The sequence below is a fragment of the Pantherophis guttatus genome, chromosome 1, assembly GCF_059756535.1.
Source record: "Pantherophis guttatus breed Tessera chromosome 1, ASM5975653v1, whole genome shotgun sequence".
Lineage (NCBI taxonomy): Eukaryota > Metazoa > Chordata > Lepidosauria > Squamata > Colubridae > Pantherophis > Pantherophis guttatus.
Window position 1 is genome coordinate 257,283,953 of NC_142063.1, and position 24,520 is coordinate 257,308,472.

Here is a 24,520-nt window from a genome sequence, read left to right on the forward strand (position 1 = left end):
CATGCCTCTGATTAACAGGGCCATTTGCACCCCTCTTCAAATAAGCTAAATGTGCTCTATGGCGCTGACACACAGAAGTAGCAGGATTTTGCAAGCCAAAGACTGTGACTTAAATATGCACTTCACGTCAAACATTTGCTGCACTTTTGGACGTCTGAGCTTTAAATGTACGTTGAGTTCTTTGACTCTATGCGCTTTGGTATGCATGCGTTCTGTTTCTTCTGTCTTGATATTGACTTTCAGAAAGTGTCTAAAAAAGGGAAATGATACAAATGCATGTACAGAATGCAGTTCCATATCAACGTCCAGTAAACAGACCAAACCAAAGTAGGATCATTTGAAATAATACTTTATTAGTTTGCATTCTTTGTGCGTATCCCTATATCAAAGTATAAAAGTCACCTTTTGTGCAAGCTGCTTTTACCCTGTAAATCTCTTTGACAGTCTTTTCCAGTGCAACGTTTTCAAGACCACTATAGACATGAAAAAAGGCTAAATTTGGAATGGCTTTTCTAATGATAAAATGGCATGTTATTGTCTAATTAAAGGCTAATCTTTTATAATCCAAAAATTGTGAAGGGGGATTTTGAAAGAACTACACTTCATGACATTTGTTTGGTCTTTTGCACATTATGCTCTTAAATTTGCAAATGAAGTTAGATTTAAACTGGCAATGAGAAAAAAACATCCCATTAAGTTCCATTCAATAAAAGAGTCCTCTCTTGCTCTGAACCAAGATGAATTCCAGGACGGGACCTATGCAAAATGAAAAGAAAAAAAATGTTCTCAGCATATTGGGACACTACAAAGACAAAGAGGCAATATAAGCACACTTTTCTCATAATTGGGCATATTATTTTGCATAAACCAAAAAATAAATTGTATTACACTGTGGAAACTGGCTGTAAAAACAAATATATTTGTCTGATTCATGTGGGAAACCCAGAAAAGAGCACTGCTGTAGAGAAGGTGGCTATGTGGCAGCTTCAGAGGACTCTGGAAGAAGTGGATTATCTGGACCAGTGATGGGTTGCCCCCGGTTCGCACCTGTTCTATAGAACTGGTAGTAAAACTGGTGGGAGGGCCAGCCCACCAACCCCGATGTCATCAAAATGCTTCTGCGCATGCACAGAAGAGTGTGCGTGCAAGCAAAGCAAGTGCACATGCGCGGCCCCGGACTGAGTGGCTCTGGGTTTTTGGACCTCCTCCTTAGGACCCGTTCATATTTGGCTTTGTATGAGGTGGTACCTCAAACCTGTGCATAATCTGGAGGTCTTCCTGGATTTGCAGCTCTGCTCCAAGAGCAGGTGGCAGGTGTGGCTAGGAAAGACCTTTGCACAACTTCGGGTTGTGCATCAATTGCACCCGTTCATGGACTGAGGGGCCCTATTCACAGCCACTCATGTCTTTGTGATCTCCAGATTGACTATTGCAAATAGCTTTATATGGGACTGTCCTTGAAGAGTATTTGGAAACTTCAACTGGTGCAGAGAGAGGTGGCATGGGCAGTTATTGGTGCCAGTTAGTTAGCACATCTAACACCATTGCTTTGGGAGCTGCAATGGCTTCTGGTGTGCCAATTAATTCAGGAAAAACACAGAAGATCTAACAAAAATTAGCATTATTTTTTTTTGTTATCTAAGTGAGAATCAATAACGAAGCAGTCTCCTCCTTTCATCAAATTTTAAGAAAAAGTATAAAATTTCACTGTACCTCTTCCTTTGTATGGCTTCATAGGTATAATAAATTGCAGTTGCTAGTCCCTTCAGAGAAAGCAATTATTAGTATATTTGTGACATTTAGATGTAATAAAAGAATGAATAAACCATGTTAGTGTACATACACTTAACAATGTAAATCCTCCTTGTATGGCTGCAGACCATTCAAAACCCAGTTTCTCGTTTAAGAAGCCACCTAAAGTTGGACCTACAAAAGACCTGCAAACAAACAAACAAAGAAAACCATACATACCAAATTTATCATAGATCTAAAAATATGTAAGATCGGGAAATGTTGATTGAGGTAATCAACATCTACACAAACTGCCTTATGGGAATTCCACGCTCCCAATCATGGGTATGGCTATTCCACAGGTAAAACAAATCCATTGTCAAACCCAAAATTGACTTATGTGTAGCCATTTTAGTTAGCTTTATATTATACTCATTTATTTCTTCTCTCTCTCTCTGTTTTGTAAGGGAGTTTTTCAGGCTCGCCACATCCTTAAGATGGGAGGAGGGAATAGATGGACTTTGCCTATTTCTTTTTTTGAGTGGGTTTCATCACTTGGAAACCTGACATCCTTTTTGGCAGGTAGCTATTCTGCCATCATCTGTTCTGCTACCCTCTTCTGAAACCTAGACCTTTGAACCTTCCCCAGAAATAAGCTTTTAAATAAATGGCTCCAGTTTTGCCCTTTGAACCAAGGTTACCCGAATAGTTTCAGACTGCAGGTTGCTAAGGACAAACTTCATCCAAATTCCATTAGGTGCAGTGGTTAGAATGCAGTATTGCATGCTAAATCAGCTCACTGCCAGGAGTTCAACCCTGACTGGCTCAAGGTTGACTCAGCCTTCCATCCTTCCGAGGTCATTAAAATGAGGACCCAGATTGTTGGGGGCAATATGCTGACTCTGTAAATGGCTTAGCGAGGGCTATAAAGCGCTATGAAGTCTAAGTGCTGTTGCTAGTGCTATTGCTATCCTGGAATGAAAAAGAATAAATGCTTTTATCTTAAGAAAGATAGCAAAATACTTGAGATGCAACATTTATGTGAGGTTGATACAGTACGTAGCAAAGGTAACCATCATTAATCTGTAAACAGCCTGAACAGACTAAGAGATAGGCCAAGAATGCACATACAGTTAATCCAAATTAAGTAAACCACATTGAAAAGAAAAGAAAAAAAAAATCTGACCTGGCAACTTTAATTTGCTTGTTCCAAATCTCAGGGAATACCTGAATTCCTAGGCTCAATCAGATAAAATCTGTTCCTTTAAGGTTCTTGCTTCTCCCTAAGGCCATTAGCCAAGACTCTACAGAAATAGATTCCTAATTTTGTTTCCCTTGAGAATCCCATCCCCTGCCTCTTACTTGAGAAAGATAGTAGGTGTGTTTGTAGATTACTCAGGATTCCCAAGAGACCCCTCCTGGCCAGGTTCCTAGTTCCACTACAAAGTACAAAACAACTATACAAGATGTACCAAACGCCAGGCCCCACAGACTTTTTATTGTATACGTTACATTAAAAATCTGAATTAGTTGCCAGTTATTTCTAAACAATTCCTTGCTCAATTGATAGTTTGAATGTTTTAAATTACAATAACATTTTCTTTAAAGAAAAATAATGGAACATATTATAATTGATTTTTAGTACACTGTGTATATCAAGCTCAATATCCAAAATAAGTGCATGTAATTGGCATTAAGAAACATTGAAGCCAAATTTAACCACCCCAACCGACAGAAGCAACTGTCAAGCCACATGCTGTTTTTCTAGAGAAACATAACAAAAAGTACTTTCTTCTGTATCTATACATAAAGACTAGGCAACCTGTATCTGTTGGGTTATCATTTCATATATATTTCCTTACTTAACTCACCCCACTCACACACTTGCTGCACCTTCTCCATACCCTTCCAGACACACTTGAATCCTCCCCAACCTGCACAGCACCTCTTGTGCCCCCCACCCCGCCTGCATTCTCCACCAGGTGTCTCTTGTGCACCCATGTGCACCCTCATATCAATAGCACTTAAATTTATATACCACTTCACAGTGCTTTACAGCCCTAAGTGGTTTGCAGAGTCAGCGTATTTCCCCCAACAATCTGTGTCATCATTTTACCAACCTCAGAAAGATGGAAGGCTGAGTCAACCTTGAGCTGGTCAGGATCGAACAGTTGGCAGTCGGCAGAGTTAGCCTGCTGTACTGCATTCTAACCACTGTGCCACCAAGGCTTATGCTGTCTCCTGACCCTCATGGTGATTCTTGCACACCCGCTCACACCCCACTTACCCTCCTGACCCGTGTGTGGCCCTCTTGCACATTGTCATGCATCATCCCCAGCATAAATGGGGATGCACGCAAGGGCGTGCAGCAGTTTCATAGAAATGCGCAAGATGTGCAAGAGGTACTGTGCAGGTCAGGGTAGTGCGGGGTACACACGGGAATCAGGGAGGGCACATAGGGATGTGGCACCTATCAGGAAAGGGTGCGTGAGATGTGTGACTTCACAAGTGACAGTTTTTTAATAGTCCTGACTTACCACTTGTTTCAATGGGCCATTTTGCCCCATTTCACAAATAAGCAGTTGAGGTGTGCTTGATCCATCTGATCCTACTTGACTTTTCCCACCAATAGGAATAGCTTCAGGAATTCTTCAGGAAGAAAACTCTTAATTATTATTGATACCGATTATAGATGTGTTGCTCTCCAATAAAGCAGAAATAGACAACTCCAAACTATGGTTTCAGACTCCGATTTATTGGAAACAACAGACCAAAACTTCCAACTTTATGTACATGTAACTCTGAACCAGGGGTGTCAAACTCAAGGCCCGGGGGCCAGATCTAGCCCGCAGGGCTACCCTGAAAACAGTGAAGGACTGGCCTGCGGTCCCTCTGCCAGCAAAAATGGAGCTTGGGAGGATTGTAGATGACCGTCCCAAGCTCTGTTTTTATTGGCAGAGGGTTGCAGGATGCTGTTGCAGCCGAAAACAGACCTTGGGAGCCTGTTTTCTCTTGGTAGAGCACTCGGGCCACCATAGGCATCCCCGACACGAGTGATGTTGAGCTGGCCAACATCTGGCCCCCTGAAGTCAAACACAACCCTGATGCGGCCCTCAATGAAATTGAGTTTGACACTCCTGCTCTAAACCTTTTCCTCTGGTTTTCTTTTTTCCCTGATTCCTGAAGCTTCTCCAACTGGTAGAAAAACCAGTATGTATTTGTCAGTATATTGTTTCTGATTTGATAAACCATGATTCTGTAACATGTGCTAGCTTTATAAACTGTATATCCAAATGCACCTTTAACATTCTCTCTCTGGTTCTCTATTGGTGCCCTTCTTCTTTCTTTCCTTCTCATCTTTGGTTCTTTCTCAGTAACCATTGCTGGACATAGATTCTTTAATACACTGATTAGAAATGAATGAGGCATAAAGTACAATATTTATTAGAGCTATCTGAACTTCAGCAACGATTAACCATAATGGGAAATCCTATTATGTAGGACATGTCAGAATTCTATCGGTCTCTGTTGCCTAACAGTAAATAATTTAGGTACATTAAATTAAGGTAAGCTATTAAATTGCTGCATGCTTTAAAAATGGTTTGGAGGAAGTCCTTTGAACCTGCCTACGTAGAGTATTTCTCTTATTCATTATAGCGCATCTTTGTTGAGGCTTCCTGAAACAGAGATTGCTGCTGTTTTAATGAATCAAATAATTACATGCAACTTTTAAGGCTGCTAAACCTTTTCTCAGCATCATATAGAAACTTGGAAAAAGATATCTGTGCTTTAAGAAAAGACAGAGAGGGGCTGGATTTATGAACATACCCTTAAGAGCCATTATGTGTAGCTAGCTCTCCCATATATGCCAATTTGGCACAGGAGCTTAAAGTGCTAGCCTAAAAACCAGGAGACTGTAAATTTTAGTCCTGCCTCAAAGCTGAAAGTCGGCTGGGTGACTTTGGGTCCAGTCACTCACTGTCTCACAGACCAACCCACCTCACAAATAAGAGAATGAAAAAGTATTACGGACGTTTGCTGCCTTGAGTTACTTATAAAATAATAAAGGTGGGGTAAAAACCAAATAAACAAATAAATCCCAAATCTTCCAGGCAATTAAGAAATAGAAGCTTTGGACTAAAATTAGAATACAGTTAGAAGAGATAACCAGACAGCGTATAGAGATGAAGCCAGAAATATTTTTATTAGGAATACTTCCAGGGACTTATGATAAAAAAATACAGTATTTAATTATACATATTACAACAGCGGCAAGAATAATATATGCACAAAATTGGAAAAATAATAATATGCTAACAGAAGCAAATTTGATTAGAAAAGTTTTGGAGTGTGCAGAGATGGACAAACTTACAAAAGAAATACAACAAAAGGAGGAAACAGAATATTATATGGTGTGGGAGAAATGATATGAATGGTTAGAGGAGAGGGATAAAAGGCAAGGAAAGAGTAAATGAGGAAGATATAGGAGTTGAAATGCAGTAACATGCGTGTGGAAATGGAATGGACACAGAATGTATGATCGCTATTGAGTACACTGTTATCTTTATGTATATAAATCAATATAAGAACTATATGTATAAATGGCAAATTGAAGTAAGGGAGAAAAATGGATATGTAAGAAATGTTTACTGATGCGAAATTGTTGAAAAGAAGAAAATTGTAAAAATTTCTTTTTTGTTTTTTAAAAAAACTGTTTAATAATTTTTTTAAAAAAAGAAAGAAATAGAAGCTTTGAGATGTGCTCATGACTGAATGAATCATTCTCAATGTCCATTTCTAGGAGGAAGAAATTTTTGGCAGCTGTAAAATATGTTCAGTGCATATGACTTTCTAAACATTTTTTTTAAAAGCCTTCTTTATCTGTTCACATAACTTTATTATTCTTGTCTTTTTTTTCCATTGGGAATAAAAATGACATTAAACCATTAATCTTAATAATTGCAGCTAGCATTAATAATTACTGTATATTAGTTTGCTGCCTATTAGTTTGCTTTTAAATGTTATGTTTGTTTTCAAGAGGGAACAGCTAGTTTTATTTTTTGCGTTAGGACAACAAATCCCAAATCAATAATCAGAAAACTTTCAATTTGTATTACTTTTCTTCCCATCACATAGAAAATACTGGCTTCTGAAGGAAACACTGTGATTGATATCTGTTCTTTAGCAAAGCCTATAACCAGCTTTCAGTGCAAAAGTAGGGCCTGCTTAATAATACAATGAGATCCAAAAGAGAGCAAAATGACCACGATTGTGATCTATAGATCCAAGAAAATCAGCTGCCCCTTAGAACCAGTGTATAGTGCTTTGGCGTCTTTGTGCAGTTCAACCTTCTATACTTCTGGAAAAATCCTGCATGGATCACTCAACACTTATGGAGGATACAGATATTGGGAGACATCATATGTTGGAAAATTTAAGGCGCAATGTTTCAGAGTCATCTCTCGTTAATATCCATGATTGTTATGCCAAAGATTGCATACAATGTGCCTGAGCAAGCATCACAGGCTAGTAGCTAACAAAAGTAGTATCATTGCTTGAAGCAATAATAATTTTCTGTGCCATTTTGTAAACCTCAAGTATCATGTTTTAATAGATGAAGGCCGACTACACATTCTATTGCTCATAAAGCACCAATATAGCATCTTGATGATAGAATGATAGTAGCACTATCATGGTGCAGACAGATTATGGGTAGAGTTTGATTTGGGTGCTGCATTTATCAGTGTGAAATCCCCCCACCACCACTGATTGGCTCTTCTCCCCAGATGCTATTGTCCTATTTCCTGAAGCGTTATTGGCTTTTATGTATTTCTCCCCAACTCTTAAGAAGTTATTTTGTACTTGATAATGCTGTTCAAAAGTCTACATAATGTTTAGGCAACAGTTGTATTTCTGATCATGAATTGTATAGGTTTTTTATGAATGGTTACATACCCAAGTGCCCATAATGCACCGAAGAGTCCAGACACCAGTCCTAATAAGCTTAATCCTTCCTCAAATCCATTCTCACTGCAGAAGGAAAGGCAGAAACCCAGAATTATTTCCAGCGATGATATTTTCATTTACAACTACAAAACATTTTAAAAGGTAATCATCACAAAAATAATTATATAGTCCCAGAGCAGCAACATCTGTAACAGAATGGTTTGTCCTTAAATGTAGAAAAGAAGAATATCAAGGGTTATCTTTCTCTTCAGTATAATATATTCAGCATTTAAAATCTTTTCAGTGATTTGGCTCACACACTGAACTCTGCCATGGTTTGCTTAGAATAGAATAACAGAGTTGCAAGGGATGTTGGAGGTCTTCTAGTCCAATCCCCTGCTCATCAGGAAACTCTTTACCATTTCAGACAAACGGTTGTCCAATTTCTTCTTAAAAACTTCCAGTGGAGCATTCACAACTTCTGGAGGCAAATCGTTCCACTGATTAATTGTTCTAACTGTCAGGAAATTTCTTATTAGTTCTAGGCTGCTTCTCTCCTTGATTAGTTTCTTGTCCTGCCCTCAGGTGCTTCAGAGAATAGCTTAACTCCCTCTTCTTTTGGCAGCCCCTGAAATATTGGAACACTGCTATCATGTCACCCCTAGTCAGTGGTGGGATTCAAATAATTTAACAACCGGTTCTCTTTTCATTAAACTAGACATACCCAATTCCAGCAACCGTCCTTTATATGTTTTAGTCTCCAGTGCCCTAATCATCCTTGTTGCTCTTCTCTGCACTCTTTCTAGAATCTCAACATCTTTTTTACATCATGGTGACCAAAACTGGATGCAGTATTCCAAGTGTGACCTTACCAAGGCATTATAAAGTGGTATTAACACTTCACGTGATCTTGATTCTATCCCTCTGTTAATGCAGCCTAGGACTGTGTTGGCTTAATCATGATTATTTCTGGGTTTGGCCAAGGGCCACACTTAATCTTCTTAATGATAGTCAAGGATTGTTTCAGATATATGGGATGGCAGTTTGTGAAGATGGGGGATATACTTTGTTTAGATTGATGTGGCTTTTTTTACATTACTTTTTTTTAAAAATTTGACTTATATGCCGCCCGACTCCGAAGACTCAGGGCGGCTTACAATGCGTTAAGCAATAGCCTTCATACTTTTGTATATTTTATACAAAGTCAGCTTATTGCCCCCAGAATCTGGGCCCTCATGTTTTCATGTGTTTACCAATTCAAACATCATGAAACTGCCATTAGGTTTCAGCTATCATAAATGGGGTCACCAAGCGAGAAAGAGAGACAGAAACAGAGCACTCGGGGGCCACATGTGGCCATAGATTGGGATCAGTGATGGGTTGCTACCAGTTCACCCCGGATTGGGCGAACCGGTAGCGGCAGCAGCGGGAGGTTCTGCCCACCTGCCCAGACGTCTCTGCGCAGAAGCTTCTGTGCATCTGCAGAAGTGGCGCACACACAAGCGCGCTCACACCCACGAGCAAACCAGTAGCAATGGGATTTGAATACTGATTGGGATGTTTATTCCAGTTTATTGAATAAATGGGGATTAACCAAATATGTACAACACACTGGTCCACGGATCAATGGTATGCAGACATTTCCTTATATTATTGCTGAGCAGCATGATGTTGTCTTGTGCTAGTATGTTAAATGGAAGCCATGGATTTACCTTTAATAAGCAAGGCAGGTCATTATCCAGGGCAGGGGGAAAGAGAGAGAGAGAGAAAGAGAGAGAGAAGAAAAGGTTTTTCTAAACAGAGGCAGAAGCCAAACCATAATTTGGTTTAATAACTATCTCTGTCTTTAAAGAAATCCTAGCAATTTGATGTAGTTGTTAAGGCATCAGGTTTGAAACTGGGAGACTGGAGTTCTAATCCCAATCTGAGGCAAAAAGCCAGCTAGGTGATCTTGGGCTAGTCACTTTCTCTCAGCTTTTGTTGTGGTCCACAACAAAATCCTCTGTTGAGGAGCTGGCAGCAAAGTCAGACAGTGAGGAGGTTGGGGAGGAACATGGGCCAGTCCTGGAGTCTGGGGAAGGCTTGGACAAGGTCTCTACTTCAGAGGCAGAGAAGGGGCCAGGGCCATCTAGGAGTTATGGGCTGCCTCCGGAGCCTCTAGAGTTGGACATCAGCGAGGCAGAGGAACAGGGGGAGCCTGTTCCCAGTGCGTGCATGCGAAGGCAAGAACAGTTAAGACAAAAGAGACGACTCGGGAGTAGGGCTTGGAGATGATTGGCCCCTCCCATAAGATATAAAGGAGGAGCAAAGGCACGTGAGCCTTTGCAGGAAACAACTTTCTTCGTTTTGGTTGGTTTAAATTCTGAAGCTCCATTTTGACTCTGTGCTCTGTGTGGCCTTGCAAAGCTAATTGCCAATTAGGTCTTTGGCAGCGTGTCAATGGAGATAAAGGTGGGTGCTTATCAGCCTTATCCTGAAGGACTGTGGCAGAGTTCTGTCGGACTCTTTACAAACTAATTGTGACTCATTACGGGCTGTGAATGAACATAATTCACAGCCGTTGAAATTAAAAAAAGGGGTTTTGGGACTAATCATGTGCATAACCCTACATGACTCAGAGCAAGGTTATCTTCGAGACCGCCTCCTACCACATAGCTCCCAGCAACCGGTAAGATCCCACAGAGTTGGTCTCCTGCGGATCCCGTCAGCTAAATAATGCCGGCTGGCGGGCCCGCGGGGAAGGGCCTTCTCTGTGGCTGCCCCAGCTCTCTGGAACCAGTTACCTCCTGAGGTCCGGACCACCCCCACCCTATTGGCCTTCCAAAAAGCAGTGAAGACCTGGCTATTCCGACAGGCTTGGGACCATTGATCTCGCTGTTGTGATCGTGTGAGATCCGGCCATGAATGGTGTGAATGGGTTTTAATGTTTTAATGTTTTTATAATGGTTTTTTAAATGCACTGTAAGCCGCCCTGAGTCTTTGGAGAAAGGTGGCATATAAATTGAATTAATTAAATTAAATTAAATTTTTACTGCCTCAGCACAGCCTTAGGAAGGAAACAACAGCAAACCACTTTTGAAAAACCTTGCCAAGAAAACTGCAAGGACTCGTTCAAGCAGTCTCCAAGAGTCAGGCATGACTGAATGGAAAGTGGGGAGGGAGGGGAGGAAAGAGTGTATACAACTGTAGATAATTATTCTAGTCTTTGAGCATAAATATGAAGAGAAGATCACTTACTATGCACAATTGATTGCTTCAGGGTAGATTGGGATAGCAGTCATTGCAAGAGCAAAACCATTCAGGACCAACATCAGAATGAAAAGCCAAAGCTGACTGCAAAATCAAAAGCACAAACACAATGCTTCATTTCAGCTGTAATTCATGGTATCTCTCTGCCACCTGCCATTAAAAGGCCACCCAACTGACAGTGACCTTAGAGATTTAGAGTCCACCACTTCTTTATCTCTTAAGTGTCATTCTCACTGGCTGCAATAACACTACACATAGCTCCTTTCTGTTAGTCGGGGACTGCTATGTTAAACCATTCAGGTTTCATGATGGCGCTACCAGGATTTTAAGCCATTTTAAAAATATTCTGCCTAAACTCTGGGTCACTTCAGTGAAGATCTGCCAATTAAGGCTTCGATTAAGATTCCCAGCTACAGAACAGAAGCCCTCCATTGAGCAATTCCCTTACTGTTGGTCCCTCCCAATGTTTCATGCCTGGAAAATAATTGACAATTGTATGCACTCATAAGCATATATTTAATTAAAGTTAAGCTAAATACAGCATTAAAGTATCAAAATACACATGCATGCAGATACAACAACCAAGTTTTAAATAAATAAAATAATCCTTTCTTGCATTTTTTCCAGATTTGGATCAATAATGTCTGATGCAGATACTGATAAAAATAGCCTTTCAATAGCATAGTTCTGGCTGACATACAGAAATTCACTGATTCAAAACTTAGAGCAGGCATTTTCTTTTCAGTTATTTTTTTTCTTTTTCTGAGCTACATTTCTTAGTCTTGGGCTTTTTTTAAACAAAGTCACTGGTGCAACTTTTCATTATTTCCCATGTCATCCAAGATGAGAGTTTCATTCCAGTTCCCAAAATACCAGGAACAGAAGGGAAGGGAAGGGACAACTTGCCGCAGCCAACTTGCCATGGCCAATTTGCCCATGGCCAACTCGCTGCAGCTAACTTGCCATGTGATAATTCACCATGGCCAGCCCGCCATGGTACAACGTGCTGCAGGAGAATTCAATAATTCAATTTATTTATTTAACATAAATCATTATTTTAATGGTTATCATTTGATCCTTCCTTTGGCATGATGATGATTCTATTCCACTGTTTCTCTGATATTAGTGTAACTCTTCTCCTAAGGCAAGTTGTCCCATGATGAGTTGGCCATGGGGAGTTGGCCACAGTGAGTTTGCTGCACCAAATTGGACATGGGGAGTTGTTATAAACCAGGGAAGGAAAAGGAAGGGAAGGGTGATTTTGCTAAGTTTTAAGCCAGTGACCCTCTGCATGTCAGAAAAATGTCCTGACTCCTAACCAATATGCAACTGGAACATCAGCAATAACAGTAGCCGGAACAGAGCTTAGAGATTAGTGATCCAGATGAGAGGATGTTCTAGTCACTATGCGCTGTAGGGGTAAGGATGAGAAGCAGGAAATGTCTCTAAGCCTTCCCATTCACAGACAAGGAAAAATAGAATTGTACAGCTGTTATTCTATCCACAGGCTGAAGAAAACATTAAAAAGAATACTAAGCTAGGCAGCAGAGTTCATTTATTGGGGTACAAAAATTTGATATTATTAGTTAATACACAGCCGTTTCCTTATTGACTTAATGAAAAGTGGTGGGTTGCTACCGGTTCACCCCAAATCGGGCAAACTGGTAGTGGCAGTGGTGGGAGGCTCCACCCACCCACTTTTGCACATGGGGGCGCATGCCCACAAGAGAACCGTTAGCGACGGGTTTTGAAATCCTACCCCTGCTTCAGACCAGGAAAATTGTCAGTGTAGAAGTTAGTGAAGTATATCTTACCTTTCAATATGCAAGATGGGAGCTGGCCCTAAGAAAATATAGCATAATGTGGTCAGAAAAGCTCCAATGATTAGTAGCCACTTCCTTAACCTCTGTAAGAGATAGACAAAGAATTTGATTCTCATAAAAAAAAAACATATTTGAATCAATTGAATGCATTAATTCAACCAATAGGGAATAAAGTGAAATAACTGAGAAATTTCACATTAGATCATTTCATGTATTCAGTTCAACCAGAACCTAACATTCATCTTCACGTTCTTTTTAGAAGATGTAACCAATCCTATGAAAGAGGTTACTTTTTCAAGAGCAAAGGGTGACTAGGGAACACTTCTTCTCTTTCTCCCAATGAAAGTGTTGCACGAGCAAACTGGTTCTTCCAAAAATTAAGATTCAACTTGTCTGTTTTCAAATAGGAGTCCTCCTGCCTGCTAAAATGTAAAACGTACCACTATGAACATGGATCTACGTGCTATCATGGGCAATGGCTTTCCAAGTTACCGAGAGCCATGCTATTGGTGATCTTTTTGCTCACAAGTTGCTCACAAACACAAGTTTCATCACATCTATCAAATCAGAGATGGGACTCTTTGATTGGATGGCAGTGACAAACCAGCTCTACAGTTCTTCCACACATTATGAATATATTGTATTACTATTTCTTACCATTTCTTGGCTGAGGAAACTCATTAGGCAGAAACACGTCTTCATAGCTGATCTATGGGATTTGGTAAGATCCAATGTCAACACAAGGATTTCTATTATTTGGCTTCTGAAGCATGTCAAACCTAAACACCAATACTGGATAATCACAACTGGCAAATCTAAAGAAGTTTAAAAATTGAAATAAGGATGGGGTAAGATCTTGTACTCACCGGCTTTTTATCACTTAGAAAACCAAGAAGTGGTGAAGATAAGGAATAAGGGAGCGCTAGGGCCAGAAAAACCAATCCTACGTATCCTGCTGGCAATTTAAACTATAGAAAGAAAACCAATATTCTTGTTAGGACATAAAAATAGAATACAATATTAATTCAGTGCAGGTAGTCCTTAACTGACAACAGTTCATTGAGTGACCGTTCAAAGTTACAACGCATTGAAAAAAGTGACTTATGACTGGTTTTCATACTTGGGGGCCTGGGTGGGTGTGGCCAGCTCAGCATCGCTCATATCGGGGGCGCCTGGGATGGCCAGAGTGCTCTGCCAACGAAAACAGGCTCCTAAGCGCTATTTCGGCTGTGATAGACTCCTGCAACTCTCTGCCAGGGAAAATGGAGCTGGGGAATGCCGCCTACAGCCCTTGCAAGCTCTGTTTTCAGCTGTCATGGCCTCCTGCAACCCTCTGCCAGTGAAAAGAGATCTCGGGAGGGCTGCACACAGCTCTCCCGAGCTCCATTTTCGCTGGCAGAGGCACTGTGAGCCGGTACTTCATTGTTTCCAGGACAGCCCCGCGGGCCAGATCTAAACATCCCACAGGCCGGATCCGCCCCCCGGCCTTGACTTTGACACCCCTGCTTCAAAGTGTACACAAATGTAGCACCTGTCTGCAGTTCTTTAAAACAATCCCATCTTTTCCTGAGATCATGTGGCAGCAGGCAATCCTATTGGCAATTTAAACTATAGAAAGAAAACCAATATTCTTGTTAGGGCATAAAAACAGAATACAATATTAATTCAATACACGTAGATCTCAACTGACAACAGTTCATTGAGTGACCATTCAAAGTTACAACGGCATTGAAAAAAGTGACTTATGACTGGTTTTCACACTTACGACCATTTTTCACACTTACAATGATTGCGGCATCCCCACGATCACATGATCAGAATTTAGATGCTTGGCAACTGATTCATATTTAAGACGGTTGCAGTGACTCTGGGCCATCTGACAGCCTTTCGTTTCCTTCTCATAAGCAAAGTCAATGGAGAAACCAGATTCATTAAACAATCGTATTACTAACTTAACAGCTGCAGTGATTCACTTAACAACCATCAGAAGAAGTGTCGTAAAATTAGACTTGGGTCACTTAACAACTGCTTTGCTTAGTAATGGAAATTCTGGTCTCAATTGTGGTCTTAAGTCAAGGACTACCTGCTTTGACCACGTGGCTGAAGATGAATCACATCAGATATATTTCATGTTAGTAATGTTTTCCTTATGTTGTTTTAAAGCAGGGGTGTCAAACCTGATTTCATTAAGGGCCGCATCAAGGTTGTGTTTGACCTTGAGGGACCAGGGTGAGCATGCCAAGGTAGGTATGGTCAGTTCAACGTCACTCGTGTCGGGGTCCCTGTGGTGGCCCGAGTGCTTTGCCAGCAAAACGGGCGCCCAACAGTGGTGGGTTTCAAAAAATTTTACTACCGGTTCTGTGGGTGTGGCTTGGTGGGCGTGGCAGGGGACGGATACTGTAAAATCTCCATTCCCAACCCATTCCAGGGGAAGGTTACTGCAAAATCCCCATTTCCTCCCGATCAGCTGGGATTCGGGAGGCAGAGAATAGATGGGGGCAGGACCGTCAGAATTTTTACTACCGGTTCTCCGAACTACTCAAAATCTCCGCTACCGGTTCTCCAGAACTGGTCAAAACCTACTGAAACCCACCTCTGGCGCCCAAGCTCCATTTTTGGCTGCAACGACCTCCTGAAGCCCTCTGCCAGCGAAAACTACCATTTTTGCTAGCAGAGGCACATGGGTTGGTCTTTCGCTGTTTCTGGGGCAGCCCCGCGGGCCAGATCTAAACACCCCATAGGCCAAATCCAGCCCATGGGCCTTGAGTTTGACAGGTTATAATTTCTGAGGCATGAACTTATTTATATTTTGGAGCCCATATGACCCTTTGGCACTGCTAATTAGAATTACAATGTAGGAAGAGACACCTAGAAATGTAGCAACCATTTGAAAGGTTAAAACAAACAGCTAATATGTGTTATACACCCATGATTTATAAATCTTTGATCAAATCTATTAAGCTTGATGAGTTCTTTCAGAATGGATAGGATGTAGCTAAAAGATTTTTTTTCTTCCAAAATGTACCTACTTTTTCCAAGACAAATAAAGACATTGTAGGATCCAGAAAAGCTATACTTGAACTTAGTCCAAATATATTTAGACAAAGGATTGCAACTTTTGGTAGAACAATAAGCTTCAAGAACGAATCTTTCTTAGGAATTGAATCTGAAATTGGAAAAGCATAGAATATAAAATTAATTATTATAGTAGCTAATCTTTTACACATTAAATATTTTACACATTAAAAGATACTAGTCCTTGCCCTAAGTCTACAGTCCTGAATTCAGATAAAGAAGAAGAAATAGCCTTTCCCTGTTAATATCTAACCAGGCTGACATAGGCTGACACACAAATTGTATTTATCAAGCATTTTCCTTATAAACAAGAATATGAATCATTTAAAATATCAGTTATAAGCAGGATTAATAAGGCAGAAGGTAGCATCCTGTACACCATGTATAAAAAAGCAGCAGTAATGTCTAGCATATGAATGGATATGAATGATAATACAGTTAGAAGTTATCACGCCCAAATACAGTTCTTGCCCTGATATCACCTTCAACCCAGCCCATTTCTATGCATTTTAAATGCTAAAAGAACCTGCCGAACTTGTTCATCAGAAAGGCCAACAGCTTCCATTAGCAATAATGCCGCTACAATTAATTTTCTATAGAAAATTATATTTACTACACGTTCCTGCAGAATACACCCATGTAAAATACCACAATATTTTTTTTTTTATTGTGCTATCATCATCTCTCTTGTTTTTCATTACTTTCTAAGCTTTCCCTGAGGCATATGAGGAGAGATTGCCATTTAAGACAAAAAATATTTTGGCAAATATATACAGCCATTGCAGCAGAGCTCTGGCATGCTTCAGAGTAGATGTGTCAAACTCAATTTCATTGAGCGCTGCATCAAAGTTTGACTGTGGGGAGCCGGGGTGGGTGTGGCCAGCTCTACATCACTCATATCAGGGGCGCCTGTGATGGCCGGAGCACTCTGCCAACGAAAACAGGCTCCTAAGCACTATTTCGGCTGTGACAGACTCCTGCAACCCTCTGCCAGGGAAAATGCGGCTGGGGAGTGCCGCCTGCAGTCCTTGCAAGCTCTGTTTTCAGCTGCGATGGCCTCCTGCAACACTCTGCCAGCGAAAATGGATCTCGGGAGGGCCGTCTTTTCCTGAGTTCATATGGCAGCAGGCAATCCTAAGAGAAGTTGAAACTGCTTTCAAGATTTGCTGAATGACCACAAGATTCACTTAACAACTGCAGCGGTTTGCTTATCGAACGTGGCAAAAAGGTCATAAAATGGGGCAAAACTCACTTAACAACCATCTTGCTTAGTAACAAAAATATTGAGCTCAATTGTGGTAATAAATTGAGGATTACAGGTAGTCCTCGACTTACAACAGTTCACTTAGTGACAGTTCAAAGTTACAACAGCACTGAAAAAAGTGACTTACAACCGTTTTTCACACTTATGACCGTTGCAGCATCCTCACAGTCATGTGATCAAGAGTTGGATGCTTGGCAACTGGTTATGATGGTTGCAGTGTCCCGGGGCCATGTGATCCCCTTTTGTGATCATGTGACAAGCAAAGCCAATGGGGAAAGCAGATTCATTTAACCACCATGTTATTTAATAACTGCAGTGACTCACTTAAGAAATTGGGAAGAAAGGAAGAAAGAAAGGAAAACTGCAGAAAGGAACAAAACTCACTTAACAAATTTCTCACTTTACAACATAAATTTTGGGCTCAATTTCAAAGAAAGAAACTTCATTAATTGAGTTAAACAGCACAAATATTATGTTCCCTTTCCTTTTCCCAGTTGTAATAAGGAAGGCAATAAAACCTCCACCTACTATAATTTGGCAAGATGAACATATTCAGAGGCATCATGAGCAGCATTACACTTCCAAGTGCAATGAAAGGGATTTCATAGCCAAAACTCTGGTACAAAAAGCCACCAATTGGAGGACCCAACACTAATCCCAATCCGGTAAAAATTTCAAGAATGCCCTAAAAAGAAAGAAGAAACAGCAGTGCAGTCAGAAAGGATGGACTTTTGGCACCAGAAGAAACCCACGGGCTGGGTGAATAACTATCATTTATTAACAAGAGTGCTATAAGAGTGGACTGCATGTGGTTTCTTGTATGTAAGAGGTGCACAGAACCCCACTACAAATAATTGCTGGCACGTTTTTAAAAAGCCGGTCATTATTGTGACTGATTAAAATTCCGCAAAACAAAATGGCATCCTGATTCACTGACTTGCTGTGCCATTTTAAAACAACAGCTTCACCAGCCTTCTATGGCTTTTCAGGACACATCACTGAAAACCTTTCCAGTGAAGTAAAGTGAACTGCGTTTTAGTTTAGTCCTGCACCTTAATTAAGCCTGGGATATGCCACTTTGGTCTAGTGATTAAGGCACCAAGCTAGAATTCATGAGACTGTAAATTCTAGTCCCACTTTAAGCACAAAGCCAGCTGGATGACTTTGGGCCAGTCACACTCTCTCAGCCCCAGGAAAGAGTCAACGGCAAATCATTCTGAAACTTTGCCAAAAAAACTGCAGGAACTAGTCCACGCAGTCATTCATTCATTCATTTATTGGTTCAATTTATATGCCGCCCTTCTCCGGAGACTCAGGGCAGCTTACAATGTGTTAAGCAATAGCCTTCATACTTTTCTATATACCTGCTTAGTAGGGCTTTCGGGGGGGCCCTAAGCAGTGTTTTTTTTATATATATACAAAGTCAGCTTATTGCCCCCATAAACTGGGTCCTCATTTTATCTACCTCGAAAGGATGGAAGGCTGAGTCAACCTTGAGCCTGGTGAGATTTGAACTTGCAGTAATTGCAAGCAGCTGGTGCTATTTAACAGCACTTTAGTCTGCTGGGCCACCAAGGCTCTTGCTGACTTGCTGACTTGAAGGGGCAAGAAAGATTATTTAAAAAATTATAGTTCAGTTAACTTTTCTGGCCTCCTAGATTACTTACAGAGATTATTCTGAATTGTTACCTATTAAGGTCATCCAAGAAGCTGGCAAAAGTACAGGATCATTCACTTTAGAGAAATATACATATAATTTAAGGGTTTTTTTTAATCATTTTCAAATAGTGTATTCATTAACAAATCCCTATTTAATTAATAATGAGCTGATTTTTTTCTTCTTCTTCCTCTGCTTGTTGCTTTACATTATGTTACTGATTTTACTCTGAGTGGCTCTCTATTGTCATTTTAAGCTCTAAAATGTTTCTGTTTGTTTAGCACTTAATGCTTAAGTGCAAGTGTTTGATGTATTAAAACATTCTTTCCAGGATCCTTAAAGAGTACTTTTCTGAAGTGTGGAATAAAAATAGAATAAAATAGAAACAATCAGCAAGCAAAGGATCCTTTTGTTACTATTAGTATTACTACTGGTATTATTAAAATCATTATAGCTGCCCACTCTCATAGATTCTGGACTGCTTACAAACACAAAAACATTGCAAGCGTTTAAAAACATACAGCACCACAGGCAGCCTGGACCAAAATAATCATAATGATAACACACTAGACCAGGACTCCCAAAAACACATTAATCTCAGTCCTGACAGCAAAGCCAGGTCTCATGAGCTTTCTGGAACCCCAAGAGAGAAGGTGCTGTTTTATCTCTGAGGGGATGTTGTTCCAGAGCGTGGAGGCTGCCACAGAGAAGACACACTACCTCGAATCCATAAGGTATCAATGTTTAATAAAAGGGATCTGGAATATACATTCTTTGCTGGAACATGATAGGTGGGGAGAAACAGTTGGCAGTCCCACAGGTATCTAGGCTTGATGCCAGAAAGGTCTTTATAGATAACAACTAGCATCTTGAATTGCTCCTGGAAACTGACTAGCAGCCTATGCAGCTCAGTGATATATTGGCATACTACATTTTTTTAGTACTTGGAATACTATATACTGGTCACCACAATATAAAAAAGTTGCTGAAACCCTAGAAAGTGTGCAACAAGGATGATATAGGACCGTGATGGTGAACCTATGGCACATGTGCCACAGGTGGCATGCAGAGCCCTGTCTGCGGGCACGCCAGCCGTTGCCCCAGCCTAGCTCCACCGCGCATGCATGCGCGCCTCACACCAACCAGCTTGTCTTCAGGTCTCTGCCATGCGTGTGCGGGGGGCAGGGCCTTCCCCGATCTCCGCAGGTTCCCTTCCCAGCACACTCTACCTTTCTCCTCCATTTCTGCTGCCCTCACCAACCTGGAAACCAAAATGGGGTTCAGGGACACCACGTAAGGGCCCCCCGCGCCCCGTTTTGGGCCTGTAAAGCCATCTGCACCAACCTGGGAAGCCAAAACAGGGTGCGGGAGGTGCATGCGCAGGGCACATCCATGGGAGTTGCTCACATTGCATTTTGGGGGTTGGGGCACATGCACGTGCATTCGCACGTGCACGCTTGCGCATTGGGCACTCAGCACCAAAAAGGTTAACCATCACTGATATAGGATATGAAGACTAAATTGTATGATGAATGTTTGTGGGAACTAGATATGTCTAGCCTACCAAAGAGAAGAACTGGGAGGACATGATAACTGTCTTCCAATATTTGAGGGATTGTCAAAGAGAAGAGGGGATTGACTTATTCTCGGAAGCACAAGAGGGCAGGACAAGAAGTAATGGGTGGAAGCTTGTCACATCCAACCCAGAAGTAAGAAAAAACTTTCTGACACTGAAAACAATCAATGGAATATCTTGCTTCCTAGAATTGTGGGTGCTCCATCACTCAAGGTTTTCAAAAATAAACTGGACAACCACTTAACCAGGATGGTATAGAGCTCCTGCCTTGGGCAGGCATTGAATAGCCAAGATCCCTATGATTCTATATTCTAAATGCCCATTACTATTTAAGATTGCTGCATTTTGTATTAGCTGTAGGCTCTGGATGATAGGGTTCATTAAAACCATGAAAACAGAAGGAATTTCACCAGAAGCAAGGAAAAATCTATAAAATGAAACAACTACTTGTTATTAAACAAAAGTAAGAATAAGTAAATTTACTGAGGAGTCATCTTGATAACATCTTTTTCAACTAATTGATCGTATTAAAAGGCCTAAGCTTTTGTGAGCTTATCAGATGTCCAGAGAGGTTTCATTGTAGAGGGAGTTTAATTCTTTAGTCTCTTCACCAGCTCCTTGAAACTTGCAATACTCTTATTACTCTTCCTCCCTGTTATTTTGGTAACCAATTTCCTAAACCCTATTGTCTGCTGAATTTCTTGTTACTCCAAAAGTTCGCAATAGTGCATTATCTTAAACAAAAACATATTTTTCTTGGCATAAGTAGTGCTCTTTGTGCTCAAAAAGAATGCATATTATTTCATTCCTTTTGCTGTGATTGAAATTCATCCGCACTCAATTTAAAAGCTAGCTTATAAAAGAACAGAACTGCCCTTTGGTTTAATTAGGTTATCCATAGAAAATCAAAATTGCATAGGCTCATAAATTCATTTTTTCTGGATAAACTTTTTCTCAAGGGAGTTCAGCGTATTACAGCCTTTCTATGAATGCATGACAGAGGTATCAAGTCACAGTTAGATGGCTTCCAGTCTCTCCCCCTCTATATGAGCTTTTATGGCTATGTGAGGCATCTGATTTCTGGCAACCGATGTAGAAAGAGAAAATTCTTCACTGTTGAACCACAAAGCCTAATTTACCCTCTTTCTTAAATGTTTTGTGGGAGAAGCCACAAGTTAATTTCTTTTCAGCAAAGACCTCATACAGTATCTTAGATAGATGAAGGAGGAGAGAATCAATTTCTTTGCATCAAGCCAGAGGTGGGCTTCAAAAATTTTAGCAAGGAGTTCTCTGCCCGGTTGCTGGGTGAGCATGGCCATAGTGGGCATGGCCTAGTTGGCCTCCTGTACCACGGTGACAGGCGGGCGTTTTTGCCCTCCCCGGGCTCTGGAGGCTTTCCTTGAGCTTCCAGGAAGGTGAAAACGGCCTCCCCAGGCTCTGAAGGCCCTCTGGAGGGCTTCTTCCCAAACTTCCAGTAGGCCTGTTTTTTGCTCTCCCTGAGCCTCTGTACGTGCCCTGCACTTACCTGCATCCAAAACAGGCCATGTGGGGACTTCTGGGAGGGGCGGGGCAGGGTGGGCAGGGCCAGCCAGGAGTGGGATTTGGGGGTTCTCCAAACTGCACAGAATCTTAGCTAGAGGTTCTCCCGAACCCCCGCGAACCCTCAGCAGCCCACTCCTGCATCTAGCTATATTAGTCAACAGCCTATTATGACTGCAGGAAATAGGCAAGGGAAGACAGAGTCAATTACCTCAAAATATATGTGTAGATACTATGTTTTTCTTCTCACATTCTACTGGTTAAAGTACGTTACAAAGTTGGAATTAAGCATCCTCTATTTCTTGATTGGGGTGAAATTACAAAATAGGGGTCAGACTGAGGATTAAATAAAAGCACAGGAAAAGGAGAGACAAAAAAGTGAAAGAGTCAGGGTAGCTTTCAAGAAAAGGACTGTGTTCTTTTGTTGTATATTAAGATGGAAATACTATATTTGCTGGGGTGTGGAGCAAGGCTGTCAAACTTGCGGCCCGCAGGCCAGATGCGTCACGTGCTGGCCATGCTCACACCCAGTTTAGCGAAGGGGGAAAAAAGTCACGATACATCATGTGATGCCACCGCGATGACGCAAATTTGTCATCCCTGATGTGGAGCTTTTAGATTTTTTTAGAAAAGAGATGCTCATTCTTATAACAGTCATCCATAGATCCAATCAATCAATTAATCAATCAGATTAGACCTGGAAGGGACCTTGAAGATCTTCTAGTCCAATCCCTTGCTGAAGCAGGAGACCCTATATGATTTCAGATAGCTGGCTGTCCAGTCTTTTCTTAAAACCTCCAGTGATGAAACACCTACAACTTCTGAAGGCAGGCTGCTCCACTGGTTAATTGTCCTCACTGTTATGAAGTTTCTCCTTAATTCCAGGTTGCTTCTCTCCTTAATTAGTTTCCATCTATTGTTTTTTGTCTTGCCTTTTGGTGCTTTAGAAAATAAGTTGACCTCCTCTTCTTTGTGGCAGCCCCTCAAATATTGGAATATTGCTATCATGTTATCCCTAGTCCTTCTTTTCTCTACACTGGCCATACCCAATTCGTACAACCATACTTCATATATTTTTGTCTTCAGGCCCTTAATCATCTTAGTTGCTCTTCTTTGCCAAAGTATATAAGCAAATTATACATTATATTTTAAATGTTATTAGATATACACTACATGGACATTAGTCTTAAATAGCCATTCACCGGCTCTGTTCCCAAAAATGATCCCATGTTACATGGTTTTGATTGGCTTCATACATACCATAACTGTAGCTACATTTTGTGGGAAAGCATTTATGAGAATAGAAAATGAGGCTGTCGCTGCAGCAGCAAAACCAATGGCATCCATTGCTCGGACTAAAAAACACAGCCCTATGAATATTGGCCCATCAGGTGCTTTGTCCAAAAATCTAAAGAGAAAGATATAATGAATCACTCTGTCTCTTAAAGCAGAGAATCCTGCTTTAATAACAGATGTTATTTGGACAGATGTTAAAGTTGCAGTATATGGACTGGTTTAGCAGTATTCTACTGCAGAATAAAATAAAAGTAATTTGTATTTTCAGCAATGTTCCAGATCATAGAAGTATTAACAAACATTTCTTCCTGCTAAATTTATCAGGGTCAAGATAATTGCCTGGGGTTTACAGCCTAATATCAAAAGGAATGGAGAAAAAAAAAACCTAATTTTTTTCAAAGGAATTATAACAATGAACTCCAGAGATTACCCATCCTTTCAATCAGCGAGTCTGGTTAATAAAAGAAAAAAGAAAGTAGATACATATGCTAAAATAAAATACCCACAACAACAAAGTGAAACTTTTAGGAAAAAATGCTGCATAAAACAGATATCTATACTCACCCAAAGAGAATTGTGACACATCCCGAGACAAACATACCAGCAATAAACATGAATTTTGCTCCAATTTGTACAAGCTGTAAATTATTAAAAAATAAATGCTTGTTTTGGAAATTTTCTTATATTTCAAAAACAAATGATATATTGACATAGCTACATAGCTACATTTGTAACATTATACAAATCAACCTAGTTTTATACAGTGATGAAGTAAACTAGTGCAATAAACTGTTCTTTACTAACAGTTCATACATTAATGACATGGAGGAAACCGGAAGTTTCCTCCATGTCGCAGCCATTTCGCAGTGACACTGGCTGGGAAATAGTGAAGCTCTATTGAGCTTCACGAAAACCCAGGCAGACAAACCACTGTCGGGAAGTCTTCGGACCAGAACCGTCTTGTAGGGACGGGGAGAGAAAGAGGTGCCTCAGAAGACCAAAGAGGAACAGACAAGTTCCTCAAACAGTCAGACGCAGCTCTTTGACCCGGTGGTGGGGGAGGCGGCCATTATGGGGTAACCAGACTAAGAGATGTGCAGGAGTGGAGTTCTGAACAGAGCTTTGTTGCCGGGTGAGTAATTGGCCAACTCACAGGTAAAAAGGAAAAAAAACTTTTAATAGCTTAAAGAAATCCCAGCGATAAATTGGCGGCTAATTGGCACAGAGGAACTTAAGTAGAGGGGGGGAAAAAGAGGAACTTTAAAACCAAACCTAAAGCCCTAAAAGAAATCTTCCACCTGGACTTAAAATTGGATTTCGAAAGAAAAAAAATATAAGACAAGGAAAAAGGAGGCAGAAAAGCA

The 24,520-nt window shown here is 40.8% G+C and overlaps 1 protein-coding gene across 4 annotated transcripts in view; it reads right to left on the bottom strand.

The window, feature by feature from the left end:
- Nucleotides 1-333: 333 nt before the first annotated feature.
- SLC18B1 (solute carrier family 18 member B1) overlaps nucleotides 334-24,520 on the bottom strand; it is a 34,269-nt gene continuing 10,082 nt past the window's right edge. For 2 of the 4 annotated variants that reach the window (XM_034418832.3, XM_034418834.3), the window contains exons 4-14: nucleotides 23,721-23,794; nucleotides 23,121-23,268; nucleotides 17,617-17,773; nucleotides 15,779-15,915; nucleotides 13,616-13,717; nucleotides 12,741-12,832; nucleotides 10,915-11,010; nucleotides 7,687-7,761; nucleotides 1,844-1,937; nucleotides 1,714-1,763; nucleotides 334-756 (exon numbers count right to left, since the gene is read on the bottom strand). In XM_034418832.3, coding sequence (XP_034274723.1) covers nucleotides 693-756; nucleotides 1,714-1,763; nucleotides 1,844-1,937; nucleotides 7,687-7,761; nucleotides 10,915-11,010; nucleotides 12,741-12,832; nucleotides 13,616-13,717; nucleotides 15,779-15,915; nucleotides 17,617-17,773; nucleotides 23,121-23,268; nucleotides 23,721-23,794 — 1,089 coding nt within the window. In that variant the 3' untranslated portion in view covers nucleotides 334-692. The remainder of the gene's footprint in view (nucleotides 757-1,713; nucleotides 1,764-1,843; nucleotides 1,938-7,686; nucleotides 7,762-10,914; nucleotides 11,011-12,740; nucleotides 12,833-13,615; nucleotides 13,718-15,778; nucleotides 15,916-17,616; nucleotides 17,774-23,120; nucleotides 23,269-23,720; nucleotides 23,795-24,520) is intronic. The other 2 variants (XM_087887140.1, XM_087887149.1) reach the window with 1 other exon arrangement.